Source organism: Aethalodelphis obliquidens, unplaced genomic scaffold (assembly GCF_003676395.1).
Source record: "Aethalodelphis obliquidens isolate GAN/ISIS:26980383/991018 unplaced genomic scaffold, ASM367639v1 scaffold38, whole genome shotgun sequence".
NCBI classification, from domain to species: domain Eukaryota; kingdom Metazoa; phylum Chordata; class Mammalia; order Artiodactyla; family Delphinidae; genus Aethalodelphis; species Aethalodelphis obliquidens.
The window spans coordinates 14074260-14096093 of NW_020837982.1; the positions used below are offsets into that span (position 1 = coordinate 14074260).

The following is a 21834-nucleotide window of genomic DNA, read 5'->3' on the forward strand; positions in this document are numbered from 1 at the left end:
AATAAAATGTTGTTTTTCTTGGAATGTAAAATAATTTCTCTCTTTTTGTGTTGTGAGCTGTAGTGTGAGTGGAAAGAAAGTCATTTTATTTAGACTTTTCTGCATGAGTGTTGCATTGCCCTTATGTACTGTCTGTGCATGACGCTCACTTTTCCTTGGCTGGGGCTTAAGGGAAAGCTATCCTATATAACTAAAGTCCTAAACTTTTCTCCCAGATACCAGGGAAGGTACTTTTAAAAGAATTATGTCCTGCTTTTTTCAGTCTGTGCTATGTGTGCTTTACTATGTTGATCAGCATCATAAACTGTTTTGGTAATCTGGATAGACTTTAATCATGGTTAATAGGTTTTAAAGGTAAATAAAGAAGTTCCTTCATTTGGATGTTAAAGTTTTTCTTAATTTGCTAACATTTCAACTGTATAATGCTTAGTCAAATTTCGAAAGAATTTAAGAGTGAAAACAGGAAATTGTTGTCTGCCATTTGTAATCTGATCTTATTTTGAGATCCCCTGTTGGAAATGCTATTAAAAAACCCAATTCTTAAGAAGCACTCCTCAGGTGGTGATGGGACCCACAGACTGATAACTGGCACGTCTGTGCTCACCAGGTGATGCTGTCTATCTTTGTCACTTTGAATTCTTGAGCAAGCATGATAGTTTAGCATGGGAGTGGTGGGAGGGCAATTTAAAATGAAAAAGGAAAAAATGAGATATGGCCACACTCTCACTGAACTTGGTAATCTGACATTCCAGTCAACATATTGATGGGGTGTAAGGATTGGATTTCATGAGTTCGTATAATACTGGAAGAGTGTTTGTGCATTAATATATATTAAAATTGGATACCAATTTGATGACTAGTATATGCCATCTACTACAAATTTAAAACGTATTATTGTTGGTCTCTTTGAAAAAACTTAGCCCTTCATCATACCAAGAGTTTATTCACTCTTCACTTAGGCACACAGACCAGACAGACTGTCGAGTGAAGATACACGGAGGCATTGTACGATTGAGGAGTTAGATCTGACATTTTACACGTAGATGGCTCTATTCCTGAGCACGCACTGGGTTTATCTCTGAGATAAGGACTGGGGAGATTTAAAGGAGCTGTGAGACAGCGGTTCACACTCCTGTAAGTTTTCTTTGGTGTTGGTGAAATGAGAAACCCACTAGAAGTAGCTGTATACTAAGTGTCTTATTATGCACTTACTATAGAACGATTTCTTTTTTTTTTTAACATCTTTATTGGAGTATAATTGCTTTACAATGTTGTGTTACTTTCTGCTTTATAACAAAGTGAATCAGCTATACATATACACATATCCCCATACCCCCTCCCTCTTGCATCTCCCTCCCACCCTCCCTATCCCACCCCTCTAGGTGGTCACACAGCACCGAGCTGATCTCCCTGTGCTGTGCGGCTTCTTCCCACTAGCTATCTGTTTTCCATCTGGTAGTGTATGTATGTCCATGCCACTCTCTCACTTCATCCCACCTTCCCCTTCCCCTTCCCCATGTCCTCAAATCCATTCTCTATGTCTGTGTCTTTATTCCTGTCCAGCCCCTAGGTTCTTCAGGATTAATTTTTTTTTTTTAGATTCCATATATATGTGTTAGCATACGGTATTTGTTTTTCTCTTTCCGACTTACTTCACTCTGTATGACAGACTCTGGCTCCATCCACCTCACTACAAATAACTCAATTTCGTTTCTTTTTATGGCTGAGTAATATTCCATTGTGTATATGTGCCACATCTTCTTTACCAATTCATCTGTCGATGGACACTTAGGTTGCTTCCATGTCCTGGCTATTGTAAATAGTGCTGCAGTGAACACTGCGGTACATGACTCTTTTGGAATTATGGTTTTCTCAGGGTATATGCCCAGTAGTGGGACTGCTGGGTCATATGATAGTTCTATTTTTAGTTTTTTAAGGAACCTGCATACTGTTCTCCATAGTAGCTGTATCAATTTACATTCCCACCAACAGTGCAAGAGGGTTCCCTTTTCTCCACACCTTCTCCAGCATTTATCGTTTGTAGATTTTAAAAAAATAAATTTATTATTTGATATTTATTTTTGGTTGTGTTGGGTCTTCGTTGCTGCACGCGGGCTTTCTCTAGTTGCATCTACTCTCCATTGCGGTGCACGGGCCTCTCACTGCAGTGGCTTCTCTTGTTGCAGAGCATGGGCTCTAGGCATGTGGGCTTCAGTAGTTGTGGCACACAGGCTCAGTAGTTGTGGCTCGCAGGCTCTAGAGCGCAGGCTCAGTGGATGTGGCGCATGGGCTCAGTTGCTCCGCGGCATGTGGGATCTTCCTGGACCAGGGTTCGAACTCGTGTCTCCTGTATTGGCAGGCGGATTCTTAACCACTGTGCCACCAGGGAAGTCCCTTGTTTGTAGATTTTTTGATGATGGCCATTCTGACCGGTGTGAGGTGATACCTCATTGTGGTTTTGATTTGCATTTCTCTAATGATTAGTGATGTTAGGCATCCTTTCATGTGTTTGTTGGCAATCTGTATATCTTCTTTGGAGAAATGTCTGTTTAGATCTTCCACCCATTTTTGGATTGAGTTGTTTGTTTTTTTGATATTGAGCATGAGCTGCTTGTATATTTTGGAGATTAATCCTTTGTCAGTTGCTTCGTCTGCAAATATTTTCTTCCATTCTGAGGGTTGTCTTTTCGTCTTGTTTATGGTTTGCTTTGCTGTGCAAAAGCTTTTAAGTTTCATTTAGGTCCCATTTGTTTATTTTTTATTTTTATTTCCATTTCTCTAGGAGGTGGGTCAAAAAGGATCTTGCTGTGATGTATGTCATAGAGTGTTCTGCCTATGTTTTCCTCAAAGGGTTTTATAGTGTCTGGCTTTACACTTAGGTCTTTAATCCATTTTGAGTTTATTTCTGTATGTGGTGTTAGGAAGTGTTCTAATTTCATTCTTTTACATGTAGCTGTCCAGTTTTCCCAGCACCACTTATTGAAGAGGCTGTCTTTTCTCCATTGTATATTCTTGCCTCTTCTAGATAAGGTGACCATATGTGTGTGGGTTTATCTCTGGGCTTTCTATCCTGTTCCATAGAAGGATTTCTTTATCAGACATTAAGCTTATCCTGGAAGTTATCCTAAGATTTACTTGCAGTACCTGCACCAAAGTGAACTGTGGTATTAACCTGATTTTTAAAAATTATTGTTTATTCCTCATTTTTAGTTTTGAGGGAGCCCTTCCCCAAATTTATTTTGCCACATATAAAAAATGTTTGAAAAAATGAGTTCTTAGTTACAGGAAATAATTATCTCCAAGAGATAATTAATCTAAAAATCAGTTATGATATCATAAATCAGATTCAGCAAGATAACACACAGTATATGTAAGAGTTATACTTACGATACTTTCTTGACCTTTGGCCTGAGCACAGTTCCCTAAGCTGCCAGGGAGGTTCTGTGTTAGACCTAGGATGTGGGAAGTTTGAATCCTTCATTTTTATTTGCACACGCTTGGGTAAGCAGGTTTTACTCTTCTGTGAGTAGTTTGTCTTGTACTATTTTGTCTAACTCTGCCTGAGTGACTGAGTCACAGGACTGCTGAGGGCAAAGCCATGGTTGCCACAGGGTCTTTTAAAGCTCAGGTGGGACACCTTTGACACCGGCTGGTACTGCAGGCTTGGATCAGCATCCTCTGCAAATAACATTTATTTCACGCCCCGTTTTGCACGATGGTGGAATAACCACTGAATGAAAAGATTAGACACACACAGTCACCATCCCCTAAGGTGAAGTAGGGCCTAGCTAAGCTCTGCTTAACTGTCTGGCAGGGCTGGTTATTACAGCCAATTCTGGGAAGAGCCCAGAATTCAGGCCAAGTGTTTGAAGAAGCAATCAGGATTAGGTTTTCAAGCTAGGGTTAGAGAAATTCAAATCTGGGAGAAACCCCCAGCAGAGTTAGTCCACAGATGATCAGAATCTACTCAAAACAATCCAGGGACACAGGAATAAAGAGTTAGGAAGAGTAGCTGCAGTGCCACGGTTCAGGCCCATGGCTGGAATTGAGTGGGACAGCAAAGGCAGACTGCTACCAGAGGGAGGAGTGACCTCCTGCAGGCCTGGACTGCTGCCCCCCTGTTGTTAATTAGGTCCGGATTGACTTCTTGAAGGATCGTACCCTGTTCTTGTTTGTAGGCTATGAGAGAAAAAACGGGAGAGTAGGAAAGAATGAAAGTGGGAGGGAATAGAAAGGAATGAAATTGCTGTCGCTAAAGACAGAAGGCAGTGGAACTGTTATTTGGAGGGTGAACGCGGGAGTAAAGGTCTCGTCTCACTGGAGAGACTGGGCCTCTGGATGGGTTAGGAAGGTGTGAAGGTTGTCACTGCTGGTCACTATGATGAGCTTTGAGTCTTCTAATTGAGAAGTTCCCTGAGTTAATCAGAAAAGCAGTCGGCTCTTTGCAGTTTGTGACCTCATATTTAAGGGTTTTGGGTGTTTCCCTTTCTTGGCCATCTGCCTGACATGTGTTACTCCTTCCACCCTCAGTGTCCTTCCTCTACTCTTCCAACTCTCCTGCTGCGCTTGTTTAACTTTTCCTGATCCTGGGCTGCTAGCCCGATCTCGATTCCTGTGTTCTTGCCTCTCCTTGGTATTTGGGTATCGACGTCAGTGTGCTTGAGCTGAGACCCAGGTTACCCCGATGCCTGGTGGAAAGGACCAGAGCCCTCTGCCCGAGAGTGTCAGCACCCACAGCCCAGCCCTCCCTGAGCAGAGCAGCGTGGGGCTTTCCCCTGCTCGCTGGGTGGGCCTCCTGTGCAGGCAGAGCTGCGAGTGTCGAGAGGCAGCTGGGCAGTGGGGACCTCGCCATTGCTGTCAGAAGTTCAGTGCTGCATAGTTTGCGTGGGGCCCGTGAGCACTGTCGGAGGAGGGTCGTTTTAGTCCCAAGCATTGGTCTTGCGCAGTGTTCTGAAGGCAGTAGAATGACACTTGACAGGCGTGGCCTTAATTAGAAGAGCTTCTTTCTGATGCTATAGACAACTTTGTTAGGCAGTTTTGTTGAGTTTCAGAGGTCCACAGCGCTAGCATTTGATTATCCAGGTCACTTGCGGGATGCAGAAGCCATGGCTATCTTGTTTTGAATTGAGACTGGAGTCCAGTGTCTTAGGCTCTCATTCGATTGGCTGGATCCTCATGGCTTATTAAGAAATCCACAGTTGATTGCCCCATATTATTTTATGTTGCTAATGTTGCTTGAATGTTGTGGCATTGCAATGAAAAGTGTAAGTGGTGCCCTTCCAGGAGTGGACAGATCCCAAGCACGTGGCAGGACTGCCCCCTAGTCCCTGGTGTAGTGGGGATTGGAACTCCTAGTCTGCGTGTGTTTCTCTTGCTGTTGCTCCTAGTGGATTCATTCTGTTAATAGAATTGTATGTAGACCCCAATAAGTAAAGTAGACAAAATTAGTGCTATTCTGGTTGATGTGATGGACGGGAGGTGCCTACCCATATCGGAAGCCCTTGGGGCGTGAGTACTGAGGAACCTTTGGGATCCGCGTGGACAGTTTGGAAATGGTTGCTCTTGGTGAACTTTAATCAACCATTTTTGTTTCTGAACATTCTGGACACCTAGTTTCTGAAACCCTCTACCTTCACTTGACTGACCTGACTGAACCGTGACATAGGACTGTATCCTAGCTTATGCAGTTATTTGGAGAAAAACCCGTCTTAACACACCTCATTCTAAATGAGGATCCTCCGGAACAATATTTGAACAATACCTCCTGCACATTTTCTGTCATTCTTTGTTATGTTATAGCCATGCCTCTGTAATTGTTTATATATCAGATTTCTCTTATCTCACTGTATTGTCATGGGTACCAAAGTTGTGATCTGTCATTTATGATCTTTAGGCCCTTAAATGTTTCAGTGCTGAGGTTAACATTGTGCTCTTTACATGTGGATGATGTAAAGAGGAAGACAATACCACCCTTGTCAAGACTTATCAAACTTGTCCTATTAACTTTGTCCTCAGGGCAGGTCTTCCCATGATGTGATATCACGTATGTTGTTGGAAGTGATCTTGCACGTTCTCTGATGATGCACAGCACAAGATATGTAGAAGGGAGAAGAAGGGGAGGTCCTACTATTAATTAATTAATTTGACTAAGTTACAATCGAGAGTTCATTAAATTGCTTCTAAAGACTCAGATGGTTTTGCAATTAAGAATTAGTATCCTTTCTTTCTTCCTTAGTAAAAACGTGTGTTTTCATAATTTAAAACAATTGATTTAACAGACACGCAATTTGTTACTCTTTGTCATGAAAAACAGTTTTGCATCTGTGATCAGCACTCCAAATACTTTGCCTTTTTTTTTTTTTTTTTTTTTACTGTTTGTTTTGGCTAATGCGGCCATCTGCTTTGATCTTATTAGTGATAGTATTGTAAGACATCATGGACATTTTTTTATGTGATCTGTTTAGAAGAAGACTCTTTAGCAGCTAAGGTTAAGTGTCTTGCTGCATCTGTGGGATATAGAATCTTTGTTTTGAAATTAGGAATATAAGAATGCCTAGGATTTCCTGCAGCCCAGAGGAAAGTGATAGCTCACTGATGTGCTGCAGTGGTTTCTGGGGTTTTCCAACTTCGTATTAGAACTGAATTCTGGACATTTCTGCTGGAGAAGCAGCACATTTGTTGTAAGGATTGAATGTTTGTAAGAATCCAAGGGGGCGCTTGGGGATCTGAGTGTGATCCTTGCTCTCCTATCCCCTACCTCCCTGACTTAGGTTGATCTGAAGTCATCCACTGACTGGCAGTGGATTCCCCTTTGTGTTTTATTCTCTCACATGTTAACCTTAGGAGGAGTCCCTAACCAAAGGGCAGGGACTGCTTAATGAACAAGGCTGCACTTCTGGCAGGGCAGTATTGGTTTGTGGATCCTAGGAACTGGATACTTTCAAAATACGTTTATTACAATTATATCAATTAAGAAATCCTTGTTCTCTGCATCATTTGATTTTAAATGAAATGCTGTAGAACCTTCATTCCATCCCTCTTTATATTCTGTGGAGAGGAGTCCACTCGAGATCCCATGTGCTGTGTTTGCCCAGGTACCAGCTCTAGGATTCCTGCGTGGGTGATACTTATCAGTGTCTACTCAGTCCATTGTCTTAGGCTTTCATTCGATTGGCTAGATCACATGGCTTATTAAGAAATCCACAGTTGATTGCCCCATATTATGGGGCATTTGATCGACGCAGGGAGCATTTGATCTCATTCCTGTCCTGTGAGTGATTGCTCAAGCTTTCATCCCATCTTGGCAAGATATTTGGCAATTACTTGAGTAGAGAATATAAATACTGTTGGTCACCTTAGATGGTGAGAGGCGCTCAGCTAGAGGGATGAGCCACAGCCACTGAGAGCTGAAATTGAGCTACCTGCAGGCGATAGCGGATCCCACACGGCTTTGCCGAAGGGTAAAGACCTTCTGGTGCTCTGATTTCGGTTGGCGGTAAATTGAAAGTAGCACTTTGCCTAATGGCCCAAATACTAATAGCTTGCATCACTTTATTCCGTGTTAAATTGTTTTAGTCAATGCCTAGAATAATCTTTAAAGCCATACACTGATTTCCTCTATAGTTGTTGAATACATCACCTTGCTGAGTTTCGTTGTGTCCGTGCCCAAATTTCTGATTTGGCAGAATCAGAAATTTGAATTTCTGATTCCCTCATTCCCTTTTGAATACTCATACCTTATTTCTAACTTACTCTAAGCAGCCACAGATGAACACGGGCACCTTGTTACACGGTCCTCTGAACCCTCAGCTGAGCCCTTCAAAGACCTGGCAAGAATGTGTCATGTGAGAGTTTAGAGACTGTACCTGCCAGGACTAGTGGTCATGCCCTTTCACATTACTTTTCCCATTTTTTCTGTTCCCCACATCCCTTTCCCCATGTATTTTCTGCATTTCAAAACAAAAACACAGATGGAGTATCAGTTAGAATTGATAGACATTTTGTAAGTTTATTTGACTGTGTTGCTGTTTTCAAGTCTGTCTTTCTGAAGTCAGTTCCTGGACTCCTCGGTTCTTGATTCCTGATATGTTTGCAGGTGACGTGTATCTCTTTTGCCTGGAACGCCCAGATCCTAGAAACATTTGTTGTACACATTGTGGAACTACTGTTTTTAATCAGGAACATGTATGACTTATCAGTCTTCTTTACCCTGAGTCTTTCGAGTATGTGATGACCTATTTTCTCCTTCTCTAAACACGAATGGGATCAGGTAACCCAGAGGGACTTCTCCACACACACATTATCCAACAGATAGAGCTGGTCATTGGCCTGACCTTTCCTTATAGCTTGAGTTGGCAGGTAGAACAACTTTGGGATTTTGGTGAGAGTCCAGAGTTCTTGCATAGGACACAGGCAGACACAGACTGGGGTCCTTTCAGGGCGGGCCCCAGTGCTTTGGTGTGTGCCTGGCTTCTCTAGCAACTGAGCTAGCTCTGAGAACTCTGACACGGAGATGTGGGTTAACTCTGAATCAGAGTGGGTGGCAAGGACACTACTGGAATCAGCTAGGTGTTCATTGAACGCCCAGGCAAAATGCTCCTTGGAGACCCGCTTCTGAGGACCTACGCTGTGGGCCTTTTTTCATTTTCTCTTTGCCAGTTGAGCCATCCTGGCCTTACCCCATAATAGCGAGTGGGTCATCATCATACTCTCCCTTTATCCCTTCTGACCTGACCTCTGAAAATAAATTTAGGAAAGCGACACTAATGCGGTCATAGTATCTCAGTAACAAGGGGTGAAATCGGTTTCCTTAAGAGTGTGTACTGCCTGTTTTCATCCATCCTCTTGGCTTCTTTCTCTCTGCCCTTTCCACCCCAGTCCTTCAGTGAATTTAGTTTTAATAGTTCCCCCAGTCCCTTTCCATCCTAATAATGTGTCTTAATCAACTTGAAAGTCCTTCATACTTACTGGTGTTAGTTTTGTCCCTAACTATTCATCCTTGATGAGTACCAGCAAATTACGTGAGAGGTCGGGTTGGCAGGGTTTGGAGATAAGGCGAGAGAATACTGTGTGTGAAATCCCAGTGAAAGGAGTATTTATACTTTAAATTCATGTTGTTAAAAATTGAGGCATTCCAGATGAGGCCAGGTATAAGCTGTCAACATTTAAATTTACCAATGACTTGAAGATGTCACATTGTACAGGAAGAAGGAAAGCAAACTTTCAACCACTTCCTGGTATTTCTGTATGATTGGGACTGTTCTCAAAGTGGGCATTGCTGAGTTCTGTGCATGAGGTAGGAGAGGGCAAGAGGGCAATTTCTAACTTAAATTTTTTAGCTTGTCCTATGGAACTTGTTGACTTTCTATAACTGTAGCTTAATCCTTACAGAGTTCTAGTAACTGAATTTGTGGCTGCTTCAGCCAATGGCATGAGTTGGATTGGCTGCTTTAGATAAGTGAAGCTCTTTGGAATTTTTTTTTAATTAGATAAGAACCATGTATAACACTAATAGTCATACAACCAGGGAACTAGGAATTTATCTTTTTTTCCCTTTGCCTCTACTAAGTGTCTAAATGAGAGTCATTTTGGTGTTGCTGATCTGTAGCTACATGCAGTTTTTGTTGGCACTTACCTGCTTTTAAAGCTTTATCAGAGTATAAAACAGCTTTGTATACAGATTTGGACAACAATTTTAAAAATATATTTTTAGCTTCAGGTATATAAAATTTCTTCACTGTAGCAAACTGCTTATATAAGTAGGGTAGTAATTCTTGTTTTGCTTTAAAAGTGTTTTCTCTACATTATGTTCCAAATAAAGTAAAATTGTAATAATTTGAAAATAACTTCATTATTGGAAATGCTGTGTAGGTTGATTTTCAAAACGTAGTTTAGTTTGTCCTGAGAGAATGTGATAACTTAAGCTAGGTTAATAAAACAGTGACAAGTAAAAGCTCAATAGCCCCATAATGAAGAAACAAGAGTAATTTTAATGATATTTGGGTGAAAGTGAAACTTTTCTTTAAAACTTAAGGTTCTTGAGATGATTTTCTTAAATATTTTCTACTTTCTTAAATAGAAAAAAAAAAAAAAAGGGTTTGCTGACCAAATGAACATTAGCCTTATCTAACTTTAAATTTATGGTATCAATAAATGAAAATTTCCTGTAATTCAAGGCATTTATCAACACATTTGATTTCTGAACATTTAAATTACAGGAGCATTTCAAGTAGTGTAATTGGCTTCACCTTTGCATTTTCCAGTACCCTCATTAAGGACAGCTTTATAAGGGGAAGGGAAGTTTGTTCTCAGTGATGTGTTCCATTTTTGGTGATTATGCTCCCTTCATTAGAGAATCCGAGCCTTGCTTATTTCAAATGGTAGAAATCTTTTCCATACACATTACTTTGATGTTCAATTAGAAAAACTTTCCTGGTAGTGACTTTTATTACTAAGTATTTTTTCATTTGAATCATCGATTATTTGTGTTTTCTAACTTGAATTACTTATTGAATTACTGAATTAAAATCATTAATTTGAAGCTACTGCTATTGTAGGAGATGTATGCTTATAGTTAATCTCCTCTTTGAGTCCTTCAGGCCTTTTGAATTAACTTAGTTTATTAATTCCTCACATATAATAAAGGTTACAATACGACCCTAAAACTTTAGTATCAGTATAATTCAGAGCTAGCTGTACTTGCTCTGTTTTAAACAATTGAGATGCAGTACCAGCAGCTAGTCCTCCAACGCCCATCTCTTGGGCGAGATGCTCAGAAAGCGTGAGGAGGTGGGGACAGGCATCATTAAGAGCAGTAGGCCATCCAGCAGCCCCCCCATGTTCTCTTTCATGCTAGCAATGGCATTAAAGAATATTTTACAGATAGACAGATTTTCCTGCCATGCTGACGATCTGAGATTACAGCTGTGCCAGGAACTCTTCTCTCCAGTATGGTTAGTAATAATCCTATTACATCAGTTAGATGCTGGGACTTCAGTTAGGTCTCCAGTTCACACAGTAACATGTATCCTTTCTGTAGCAACAGCAGTGTTTTTAGAAACTGGTCCCCAAGAGTCAGTTATTGATGATAAGTACTGAGGTTTATTGTAAATTTAGAAAACCATATAACCAGTTTAGGGAAACAAAAAATAAACTAGAAAGGAGGGCATCTTTTAAAATAGTGTTTTATAAGTGTGTGTGTTAGTACACTTGTAAATAAGGAAAAATAGTAAAAGTAGAAAAAAAAATCTTTAATCTATTAATAGTGAGAATTCTTTAGTAGGTAGAAATCTTCCGCAACCAGAGGATCATTTGCTTTTTCTTCCCTGTTTGTCTCTAATTACCAGTTCTTTGTCTTTTAAGTTTAGATACATAGGATTATTAAGTCTTTTAAAAATAATAGCGTTCCCAAATTAGTATTTTCACAGCTACACTTTTAAAGTTATATTTTTTAAAACAGAAGTTAATGTAATTAAAATGTTTACAAAAATTTCAGTGTCATGTTTTGAACAAATACAAATTACATCTCTGGGCTAATTTGACTTTTTAAAACTATCCCTTTTGAGCAGACATTATGCCGATATTGATTTAAAAGCAAAATTATTAATCTCCAAACTATGAAAGTACAGAAATGGGAGGGGGGGATTTTCTTAATTTTAAAAGTACTAGTCTTACTTGTTTTTATTTTTCATTCTTCTTATTTTTTTCTTATTTATCTGGGCAGGATATTCAGTGTGAAAGTTTGGAATAAATCAGTATGTACAAGATGGATGCCAGCTAGTAAATTTTATTTGGTATGAAGTACTGTAGCTAGCAGGCTGTAAATTTTAAGTTGCAAAATTAAATTTGTTTGTATTTGGAATATGTGGAATTCCTCATTTAGTGTGGGAAAAATGAAAATTAGAGAACCTACTTCTATTCCTTATACACCTGCTTATTGTCGTGTCACATGGAATACATCTTTTGTATTTCTCTGTGCCTCTGGCTTCTCTTCCGTAAAATGGGTTCAAGAGTTTAATTGACTGCCTTCACCCTTTCAAGAACATTGAGGACAGATACCTTGAAGTCTTTGGAAGACAAAATGCCACCTTGTATATTTTTTGATACTAACTTGCCTTGTAAGTATGTGCTATGTATTGTACACAGTGGCGCGGTGTGACATTGTGAACTTTTTTTATGAGAACAGAGCTGTTTGCATGCCTTGTCATTAAACTGTAACTTCATTATTAATATTTTACACTGTCTGAACTTGATTCTTTCCTGTCTCTAGTGCAGTGGGAGCTGTCGCCCTGAACATCTCCATGTTCTGTGCAGTTCCTGGGTGGGTGGCAGGGCTGGGGACCCTTATCTTTTGTGGGAGTCTTTTAGAATTGTGCAGAGTCGTCGTTTTACAGGTGGGTTGGGGATATACCCCAGGTCTGCAATGTACAGGGGAGGACCTCATCATCTGAGGAGCAGACAAACAGCCCTCTGTCTCCTCATTTTTAGATTTTCCTCCACATGTTTATGCTGCCCTGCATTCTGACTCACGAGTTGGAGAGTCAGGTAGAACTTTTTGTTTTTAACATACAGAAAGCGTGGTGAAGGGGGAAGATACCAGTACAGGATTTGGGAGACATGGGTCATAGTCTGTGTGCTGCCCCTATGCTAGTTCTCACTTTTACCTGTTCTGGGCTATTTTCCATCTCTAAAGAAGGAGGATGCTAAGGCGTAAGGATGCCAGGGAGTGAAGAGGGCTGCTCTTGCGTTGAATGCCCAGATTCCATACAATTCTGAAATAGTAATTAAAAGTATGTATGAAACTACTGATAATTATTCAACGTAAACTGTTTAGAGGATGGCTTGTTAAGATTTTCTTTATATTTGCCGGCAGGGCATTCCTTCCATCATCATCAGTGAATGCTTGTGGTTAAAAAGCCCTGTGTCCCTTAAAGAGTTCCTACGTGCTATTTTGTCAAAAAAATTTTTTTCTAAGTGCTGTTTTGTTTTTCTGTGATAAAATTATTCTTGTAAAGTATAAGGAAGATGATAATTTTTATGTCTGGTTAGTATTCGTGAAGTCTGCTTGGAATTTTTAGTCTTGTGGTAGTGGTTTTTCTTTGGTTTCTAAAGTTGTTTTATGTTTTTGTGACATCTTTTGTCATTTTTTTCCAGAGAATTCGGTCAACAGTGGATGAAAAAGAGCAAAAACAACTTCTCATGGATTTGGATGTAGTGATGCGAAGTAGTGATTGCCCGTACATTGTTCAGTTTTATGGTGCACTCTTCAGAGAGGTAGGAATAAACCTAAGCTTGGGTCTTAGCTGACAAGTGGACGTCTACTTGGAATGAGTAAGAGGATGGCAGGATTTGATTCCAATCTTCAGTTAAATGCCGTACATTAGTAATACATTGATTTCTCAGCATTTTAATGTATCGCCATGATAATTTACACATTAATTTCTACCATTCATGTTCCTTTGGTTAAGGGGTGAACTTCATACTTTAATTATATTAGTTAATTAAGTATTTTATGGCTGTCATTTGTGAATTCCATATTTCCTTCTTCACATGTAAATATTTTCTGTTTTTTGAGAACCTGGCACAAGTCATCTGGCTTCTAAATATGTTACTGTATTTAGATCTATCCCTTTTGTCCTTGAGCTCCCTCAGTCCTCCCCGACCCCTTTTTTAAACTTTCATTCATTTCTGTCATCAAATGTATCTGCATTTAGCATAAGCATTTATTTGTGTCCACCCACAATCCTCAATAAAATTCATCAGACATGGAAATTAACAGCTGCAGTAGAATTTCTTTTATCTAATTCTGCTATCCAGATTTTTATGTAGAAGCTAGAACTTCAGTTTCTTGGTGTCAGGATCATATATCTCTTTTGGTCTCTGACTCTCCTGTATCCTGCTACAGGAGGATATCACTTCTGCCTGCAGCTGTCAGTGCACTTGCTCATTTCCAGTCACACCACTCCCTAAAGCAGGGAAGTGAGTTGGGGTCAGGAAGTAAAGGTGGAGCTGTCAGTGAATCAGATACTTCATGGTGTCCTGGACAGTTATCACACACTTGTGATATTTAGTTAGGTGAATGGGAATTGAACTGAACTCTTAAGCATTTTAAATATTCTTAAAAAAATATCCATTATAGGGCTTCCCTGGTGGCGCAGTGGTTGGGAGTCCGCCTGCCGATTCAGGGGACATGGGTTCGTGCCCCGGTTCGGGAGGATCCCACGTGCCACGGAGCGGCTGGGCCCGTGAGCCGTGGCCGCTGGGCCTGCGCATCCGGAGCCTGTGCTCCGCAACGGGAGAGGCCACAACGGTGGGAGGCCCGCGTACCGGAAAAAAAAAAAAAGCCATTATCATTTTGAAAATGTTAGGATGAGCTGGTACTGGTGGGTTTGTTATGAACTGGTGAGGAAAAACTGCATCCCACCCTGCCCTTCTTTTTGGGACTGGATCGCAGAGGGTGTCGTTTTGGGGGTTTTGTTAGCGTTATTGACTTAAAAAATATTATGTTGTAAGACAGGACTGAATGTTACACTGAGTAGAAAGATATGAAATCTTATCATTGGAGAAGACCTTAGAGGTTTGTCGATTAATTCTTCACCCAATCCTGAAATATTATTTATTTTTCTGTGCTCTTAATAGATAACTCTATTAACCAGAAGCATTCTCCTTCATGATAGAGCCCATCCCTTTGTTGAATCACTAATTAATCACTATTAGTCTTAGACTCACATAGCTTCTTTCTCCTCCTGTCCTTGTACTTTTTTGACTTGAGTGTTCATTTTTATGACCAGATCTGTTGAATTTGTTAACTTTCTTCCCCATGTCACATAGTATTACATCACATCAGCGCACACAGTCATGTACTCAGGCAGGTAACTGTATCTTGCACCGAAGTATTATATACTGTTATTCTGTTTGTAAGATCATGAATCTGGAACTTTCTTCATGTTGCACAGGAATCTTGCCATCTCCTCCTCCCTTCTTCCCCCAAACCATGAATTTCTTCTTCATAATCATAAATCCCCTGGCCACACTACTCTTCACATCTCATGAAGAGCAGAAGTTATCTGGAATGGACTAGATTTTCTCTCCTAACTGGATGCCACAGTCAGCTTTTCCATGCTGTGCTCACTGTCTCCGTAGACTCTCATGGGCTCTATCTCAGCCCTAATTCACCTCCATAGTGCTCAAGAATGCCAGTTTATTTCTCATGTTCGTTTACTTGATAATTCACTTAAGCAACATTTAAATATATAGCTCCAGGCTAGATAGTGTGAAGTCTGATTTTATGAAAAGAAAGCAGAGTGATATCCATGATTGAAAAGTTACTGGAAACAAAAAGCTTGGAATAGTATCTGAACAGGATCATTATGATTCCTTATGAATAGCTGGGTAAAATTCAGTTTCATATCTCAGGAAGGTTGACTGGAATTGAGATATGCATCTAGAAGCACTAACATCTATTGAATGCTCTATAGATTCCACATTTATTACTTTCACAACGGTCTCAGGCAGGTTGGTGGTATTATCCCCTCTTCCCAGGGAGGAAACTGAGATATGAGTACTAATTTGACGAAAGTCACACAGCCAAGAAGTGTCACGGACAGGACTTCAGAGACAAAAATCTCACTGTTCTTTCTGTTATACCACAAGTGGTCCAGGGATAAAGAACTTGAGCTTCATTTAAGAAATAATCTACTTTTTAAACATTGCAGTTTTTGAGTATGATAAGATGAAGGGTCAGGAGCTATACAAGTAAGTTGTGTTAAGTCACAAAATGCCTAGTTAGGCTGAACATGAAGCCACCCCCTGTCCCCCTTAGATCTTAGAATGCAGGAAGTAATAGGTACTTTCTGAATAATGCAGTTTTAGAAGCAGAAAGTTCACCTTGAAGAGTGCATAGTCAAAGTTGTAACTTTCCTGAAGTTACAATGGTTAAAAATAATAAACATTTATTTAATAATGGTTTGGAGAAAGATTTTTGAGCTAGATCACTTAAAAGAAAAGGATCCTTTTTTGTTGACATGACCTTCAGGGTTTTTTTTTGTTTTTTTCTGTTTTGTTTTGTTTTTGCGGTACGTGGGCCTCTCACTGTTGTGTCCTCTCCCGTTGCGGAGCACAGGCTCCGGACGCGCAGGCTCAGCGGCCATGGCTCACGGGCCTAGCCGCTCCGCGGCATGCGAGATCCTCCCGGACCGGGGCACAAACCTGCATCCCCCGCATCGGCAGGCGGACTTTCAACCACTGCGCCACCAGGGAAGCCCCACCTTCAGTTTTGATAATAGACACAGAATTCTGGGTTTATGAAAGGAAAAGACTGGACATGAATGAGCGCATTCAGGACTTGTGAGAGAGACGAATGCTTGTAACTCCCATCCCTGTGAAAAGCCTCCAGAGTATTTAATTTCACATAATTTATATGACCACAGGACATCAGCTCTTGGTCTGATTCAGTCAACCAACAATCACGGAGCCATGAGATGTTATTTTTCTTCTTCTTGGCAGCAACAGTGTAGAGGTTAATCTTGCCATTGGGTAATATTGAGCCTCTGAAAGTTCCATAACTTTATTTGGAGCAGTGAATAAATAACATTTAATACTGAAGTTGGTAACTCATTTATTGCTGTTGTCTCCAACCATGTGTATACTTCTTTCTAGGATGAAACTAAATGAGGATAAGAAGTCGAAAATACAACTTGGATTTTATTTAGATAATTTATTAAGACATCTAATTGCACAGGTTTCTAAATTCATTTTCAGAATTGGTAGACGGGGAAAAAAGAGCTTGACAGTATTGAATAATGAAAGTGACTTTTAGCCTGTAGCTTACATAAAGGCCAGACCTACTATTTATGTTATCAATACTGAGACTTAGAAGCACTTTTAAAATGTCTTTTAATATATACATTTTCAGAATTTAATAGCAAGGAATCCCTTATTTAAGATATCTTTTGAGGTTGGGGAAACTCCAGTGTAGGAAATACTGTTCTGAGTAATCTGTGACTATAGGAGTTCATCAGGTTATGTAAAAGGCAGTGATAGGGCTTCCCTGATGGCGCAGTGGTTGAGGGTCCGCCTGCCAATGCAGGGGACATGGGTTCGTGCCCTGGTCCGGGAAGATCCCACATGCTGCAGAGCGGCTGGGCCCGTGAGCCATGGCCGCTGAGACTGCGCGTCCGGAGCCTGTGCTCCGCAACGGAAGAGGCCACAACAGTGAGAGGCCCGCGTACCGCAAAAAAAAAAAACACACAAAAAAGGCAGTGATATTAGCCAAATTTAGTCACCTCCTCCCTTTCTACCCCTACTTCTGCTCATGTTGTCCTTTCCCCTTCATTCCCCACCCCGGCAGGTTTTAAGTACAGCTTTATGGAGGTAAAATTGGAAATCAACTGCACATATTTACAATATACAATTTGATATGTTGGAACAAATGTACACACGTGTGGGCTTGTCACCATAATCAAGGTCATGAACATACCCACCTCTCACGAGTTTCCTTGTGTCCCGTAGGTTATACACACTTCCTCTCTGCTGTCGCCATCCTCAGGCAACTGCAGAGCTGCTTTCTGCCACTGTAGATGAGTTTGCATTTGCTAGAATTTTATGTAAATGGAATCATACAGCATGTATCCCCTCCTTTTTTTTTTTGTCGTCTTTTACTCAGCATAATTATTTTGCAGTTCAGTTTTCTTTCAAAGAGTTCTCTTCAGGTTATCTGTTTCTCCCTGAGTGATACTTGGTAGTTTGATTTTATTTTCAGAAATTTGTGCCTTTTATCTAAACTGTCAAATTAATTGGTATAAAGTTATTCATAATAGCCCAATATTATCATCATAATATCTGTAGAATCTACAGTGATGTTACCTCCCTCTCTCTCTCATTCCTGATGTAATTTGTATCTTCTCTATTTTTTCCTGATTAGTCTGGCTAGGCTAATTTGTTAGATGTATTATTCCTAGGTGCTTTTTTCTTTCTACTGTGAGTGGTGTCTTTTTTTTTTTTTTTTTTTTTTTTTGGGTTCGCAGGCCTCCTCTCACTGCTGTGGCCTCTCCCGTTGCGGAGCACAGGCTCCGGACGCGCAGGCTCAGCGGCCACGGCTCACGGGCCCAGCCGCTCCACGGCATGTGGGATCTTCCCGGACCGGGGCACGAACCCGTGTCCCCTGCATCGGCAGGCGGACTCTCGACCACTGCGCCACCAGGGAAGCCCAGTGGTGTCTTTTTAAACGTTTTATTTTCTAAGTTGTTCCTGTTGGTATAAAAGTTATGTTATTGGTTTTATCTGGATGTTGTCTCTGAAACCCTTATCTTGATCTTAGTAGTTCAGTTTCATTATCCTCCACCTTCCTTTTCAGTAAATCCATATTCAGTAATTTTTATTTTTGTATTTCAATTGTGTGGTTGTCTGTCTTTTGCTTGAATGTGAAAGTAATGTTGCTGTCACTGCTTTTGAGGCAGCTCAAACCATTCCTTTTTTTTTTTTTTTTTTTAACGCAGCTTATTGCTGTTGTCTATTCTCAGTTATGGCCAAAAGGAACTGCTAGAAGAAATACATTTACATTAGGTTATGTGCCTTAGAAACTACAAAGATTTCCCGCCCTGGAGCTAATTGCTCCTTTGTATCTGCCCTTCTTACCTCAGTTTACTTCTCACCTTTATTTCCCTTGTTCCCTTGTCTTTCCTTCTCTTTTGGTTGCTTTCCTATTTTTCCACCCTTTCCCCTTCTCCCCTCATTTTCTTAACTCTAGTTTTTAGCAGCTGCCAGGCGCTTTACTTTGTGCTTTACATATGTTAACTCGTTTGATCTTTATCATATTCCATTGAAGATTGTGGGGCAATCCCATTTCATCGTTAGGAGTTAATGAGGCCCAAGCTTATATAAGTGGAGAGTGGGAGAGCCTGGATGAGTAAGTCAGGCCTTCACACTTTAATCAGTGATTGTCCCACTTTGCTATATTACTGAAGTTAAGTTCCTTCCTCGCTGTTCTCCTAAGTAGGTGAGTTAAATGTGTTATCCTTTTCTCTAATTAAAAACTTCTGGTAAATCTATTGAGATGGTATCTTTAGATTGAAATAAATTCAAGTGTGTGTTTTGGGTTAATAGTGTTAGTCGTTTATGAAGGTTATTCTGCAAGAGCACCCAGAAAAAGAGACCTAAGAAGAAAGATTGGAATAACTATAAGTGAAAGTTCACTTTGTCAGATATGCTTTACAAATCAGCATTCTGTGAAGCCATGGAGCTACATGGACGTTGCAGCAGCTGGTTCTACTTTAAGAGTGGGATTATTCATCTCAGCAGTCATCACGGCATGTGCTGTCTCTACATATAAGTTAAATGTCCTTGCATTGGAGGTGTTGATAGGAGAAAGGAGTTATGTAAGTGGATTCTGTTGATGGCTCTATCGCTAATTAGCAGTGCTGTTCTGAGCAAGCCATTTTACTTCACCGGGCATAGATCTCTCGTATGATCAATCCAAGTCAGTTGTTAGGGGAAGGAGGTTAGTGGTAGAAAATCTCTAAGGATATAGCTGGATCCATAAATTAGAAACCATATGCAAAATTTTTTAAAGATAATTCTTGTCATGATCCCTATAGCTCTTTTCACTCTCCCAAGGTACTTCGTATTCCTTGTTTATATGTGCACATACTTTTACAGTATTATAAACATGGAATCTGCTTATAGCCTGTGTTTTCTCATGCATACCTCATGAACTGTATAGTTTTCAAAATAATGTAATTTTAGGTAATCCTTTTAATAATGTACCATTTCATCTTGTGAGATAGTTGAGGTTTTTAGTTTGTTTTTGTTTTTTCTTTTTGTAATTTATGAGCTATTTGTTTAAGTTAGGTTCCCAGTCATGGGATGACTATCAAAGGGTATAGGCACTTTTATTTCTCTTGTTTTGTTGTCAGATTGCCTTCAAACTGGTTTAAAACACTCTACAGTGCTGCCAATAGTTTTTGAATGATTTGATTTGATTATAGCCAGCATTTGTTCATTTAAGGAATGTTTATTGAGCCCCTGTCGTGGTGGACTATATGTTATAATAGGGAAGATCAATGAAAACCATAATAAATAAGTAAATTATATTTTATATTAGAAGATGATAAAGGCTCTACAGAGTAGAGCTGTTAAGGGGATGCTGAGAGGGGGATGACTTGCATTTTGAATTGGGCATTTTCAGTGTCGGCCACTGAGAAGGTGGCATTTAAGCAAGGACTTTAGGCATTGGGCTTGCTTTATGTATTTTTTTTCTTTTTTACTAATTTAAGAAGTTTATATAGTTTCTCAAGATTCCTGTAGTCTATTTCCTTTGTTAGTGAGAATGAACAGTTTCCCACATATTTTCTGTTTTTCTATTTAATCATGGCAGAGTTTGAAAATTTTTATAAAAGTCCAAAGGTTTTCTATGTAGGACTATGCCCATTCTTACAATTAAGAGTAGGGAAAATTGGGCAACTAAGTTTGTGTTTGAACATGAGGAGAATATTCTGTCCAGCACTTTAATAAGGAACAAAAATTAAAAAAAAAAAAAGATTGCTTCTTCTCTCATTGTATTTCTATTTTAAGTAAAGGAAAGGTGGTACTTAATGTTAAGATGTATAAGAATAACCGATATTTGTTTTTTTATAGGGTGACTGTTGGATCTGTATGGAACTCATGTCTACCTCGTTTGATAAGTTTTACAAATATGTATATAGTGTATTAGATGATGTTATTCCAGAAGAAATTTTAGGCAAAATCACTTTAGCAGTAAGTACTTGGTTTTCAAATTGTTCCTTGTATACATACTTACATAAAGATGCTACTGGAGTTTTGAATGCATACATCTGAATGCCCTTCACAGAATGTTACTGACCTTCCTAGAAAATCATTATAATAGGAAAAGAGACAAAAATCACTTCTGTGGGGTAATTAATACAACAAGTAGTAAGAACAATTTTCAAAATACTACATTGACACTTTCCATTATTGAAAAGTACGTATTGAAATCATACATTTCAATAATAAATACTACAGTATTCTTTCCATTAAAATCAGAGTGAACCATAATAGACTGTGCTGTAAATAAGGCTAGAAAAAGCAATTTTCTGTTCCTCTTTCCCTTGTTACTTTAACTGTATTTAAATAGGCTATATTATCAAAGTTCCGCTTAAATTAGAATTGCAGCAGTCTCCTTGAAATCCCTTAACTGAAACTCTTTAGACTAAGTATATTTCCTGTGGTTTAAGATTTGGGCTATTCTGTCTAAACTACTTAAATTGTTGACTAGCAATTTCAGTAACCAGCATTACTACTAATTTGTTCAAATCACTTTTAGCATAGTACCAAAAAAGAAAAGAGGCACTGTTTTGCTTACGTGTTTATAGTTTTGAAAATGAATTAATGATCATTTTCTTTCTTGTTCTTTTAGCTAACAAAGGTCATTCACAGTTTTTTCACAGAAAGAAAAACAAATTTTTTTGATAAAGTTAGTAAGTTTCTTAGAAACCCCTGAGAATCTGAACTAATGACATGACCTGGGTTAGTGGATGTGTAAACTAAATTTTATAGGAAGTTGTAAGATAGATATTCTGGTTGCATGAATTTCCTCTTTCTTCCTGCATCCTCCACATCCAGTATAGTCTGCCTGGTAATTGTCAGTTTATCCTGTTTAATCATTAAGGGTCAATGTTAAAATAAGTAAGACAGTTTCTGAACTGTATTTTAGTGGTAAAAGATATGTGTGTATAACTGGGATTTAAAAAGTCAGGTTAAACTCTAGTCATAATCTTAAGATTAATAGGTCTCATGTTAATATTTTAAATTATTTACCTGAATTAATGCTTAATTTAA

The 21834-nt window shown here is 39.4% G+C and overlaps 1 protein-coding gene across 6 annotated transcripts in view; it reads left to right on the forward strand.

Annotated features, from left to right (window-relative positions):
- The window catches only part of MAP2K4 (mitogen-activated protein kinase kinase 4), a 105014-nt gene that overhangs the window by 59993 nt on the left and 23187 nt on the right, over positions 1–21834 (forward strand). For all 6 annotated transcript variants that reach the window (XR_003438054.1, XR_003438055.1, XM_027131079.1 and 3 more), the window contains 2 exons: positions 13153–13272; positions 20632–20751. Coding sequence is in view for 4 of the 6 variants with exons in the window: in XM_027131079.1 (XP_026986880.1) it covers positions 13153–13272; positions 20632–20751 (240 nt within the window). In the remaining 2 variants the exon portion in view is untranslated. The remainder of the gene's footprint in view (positions 1–13152; positions 13273–20631; positions 20752–21834) is intronic.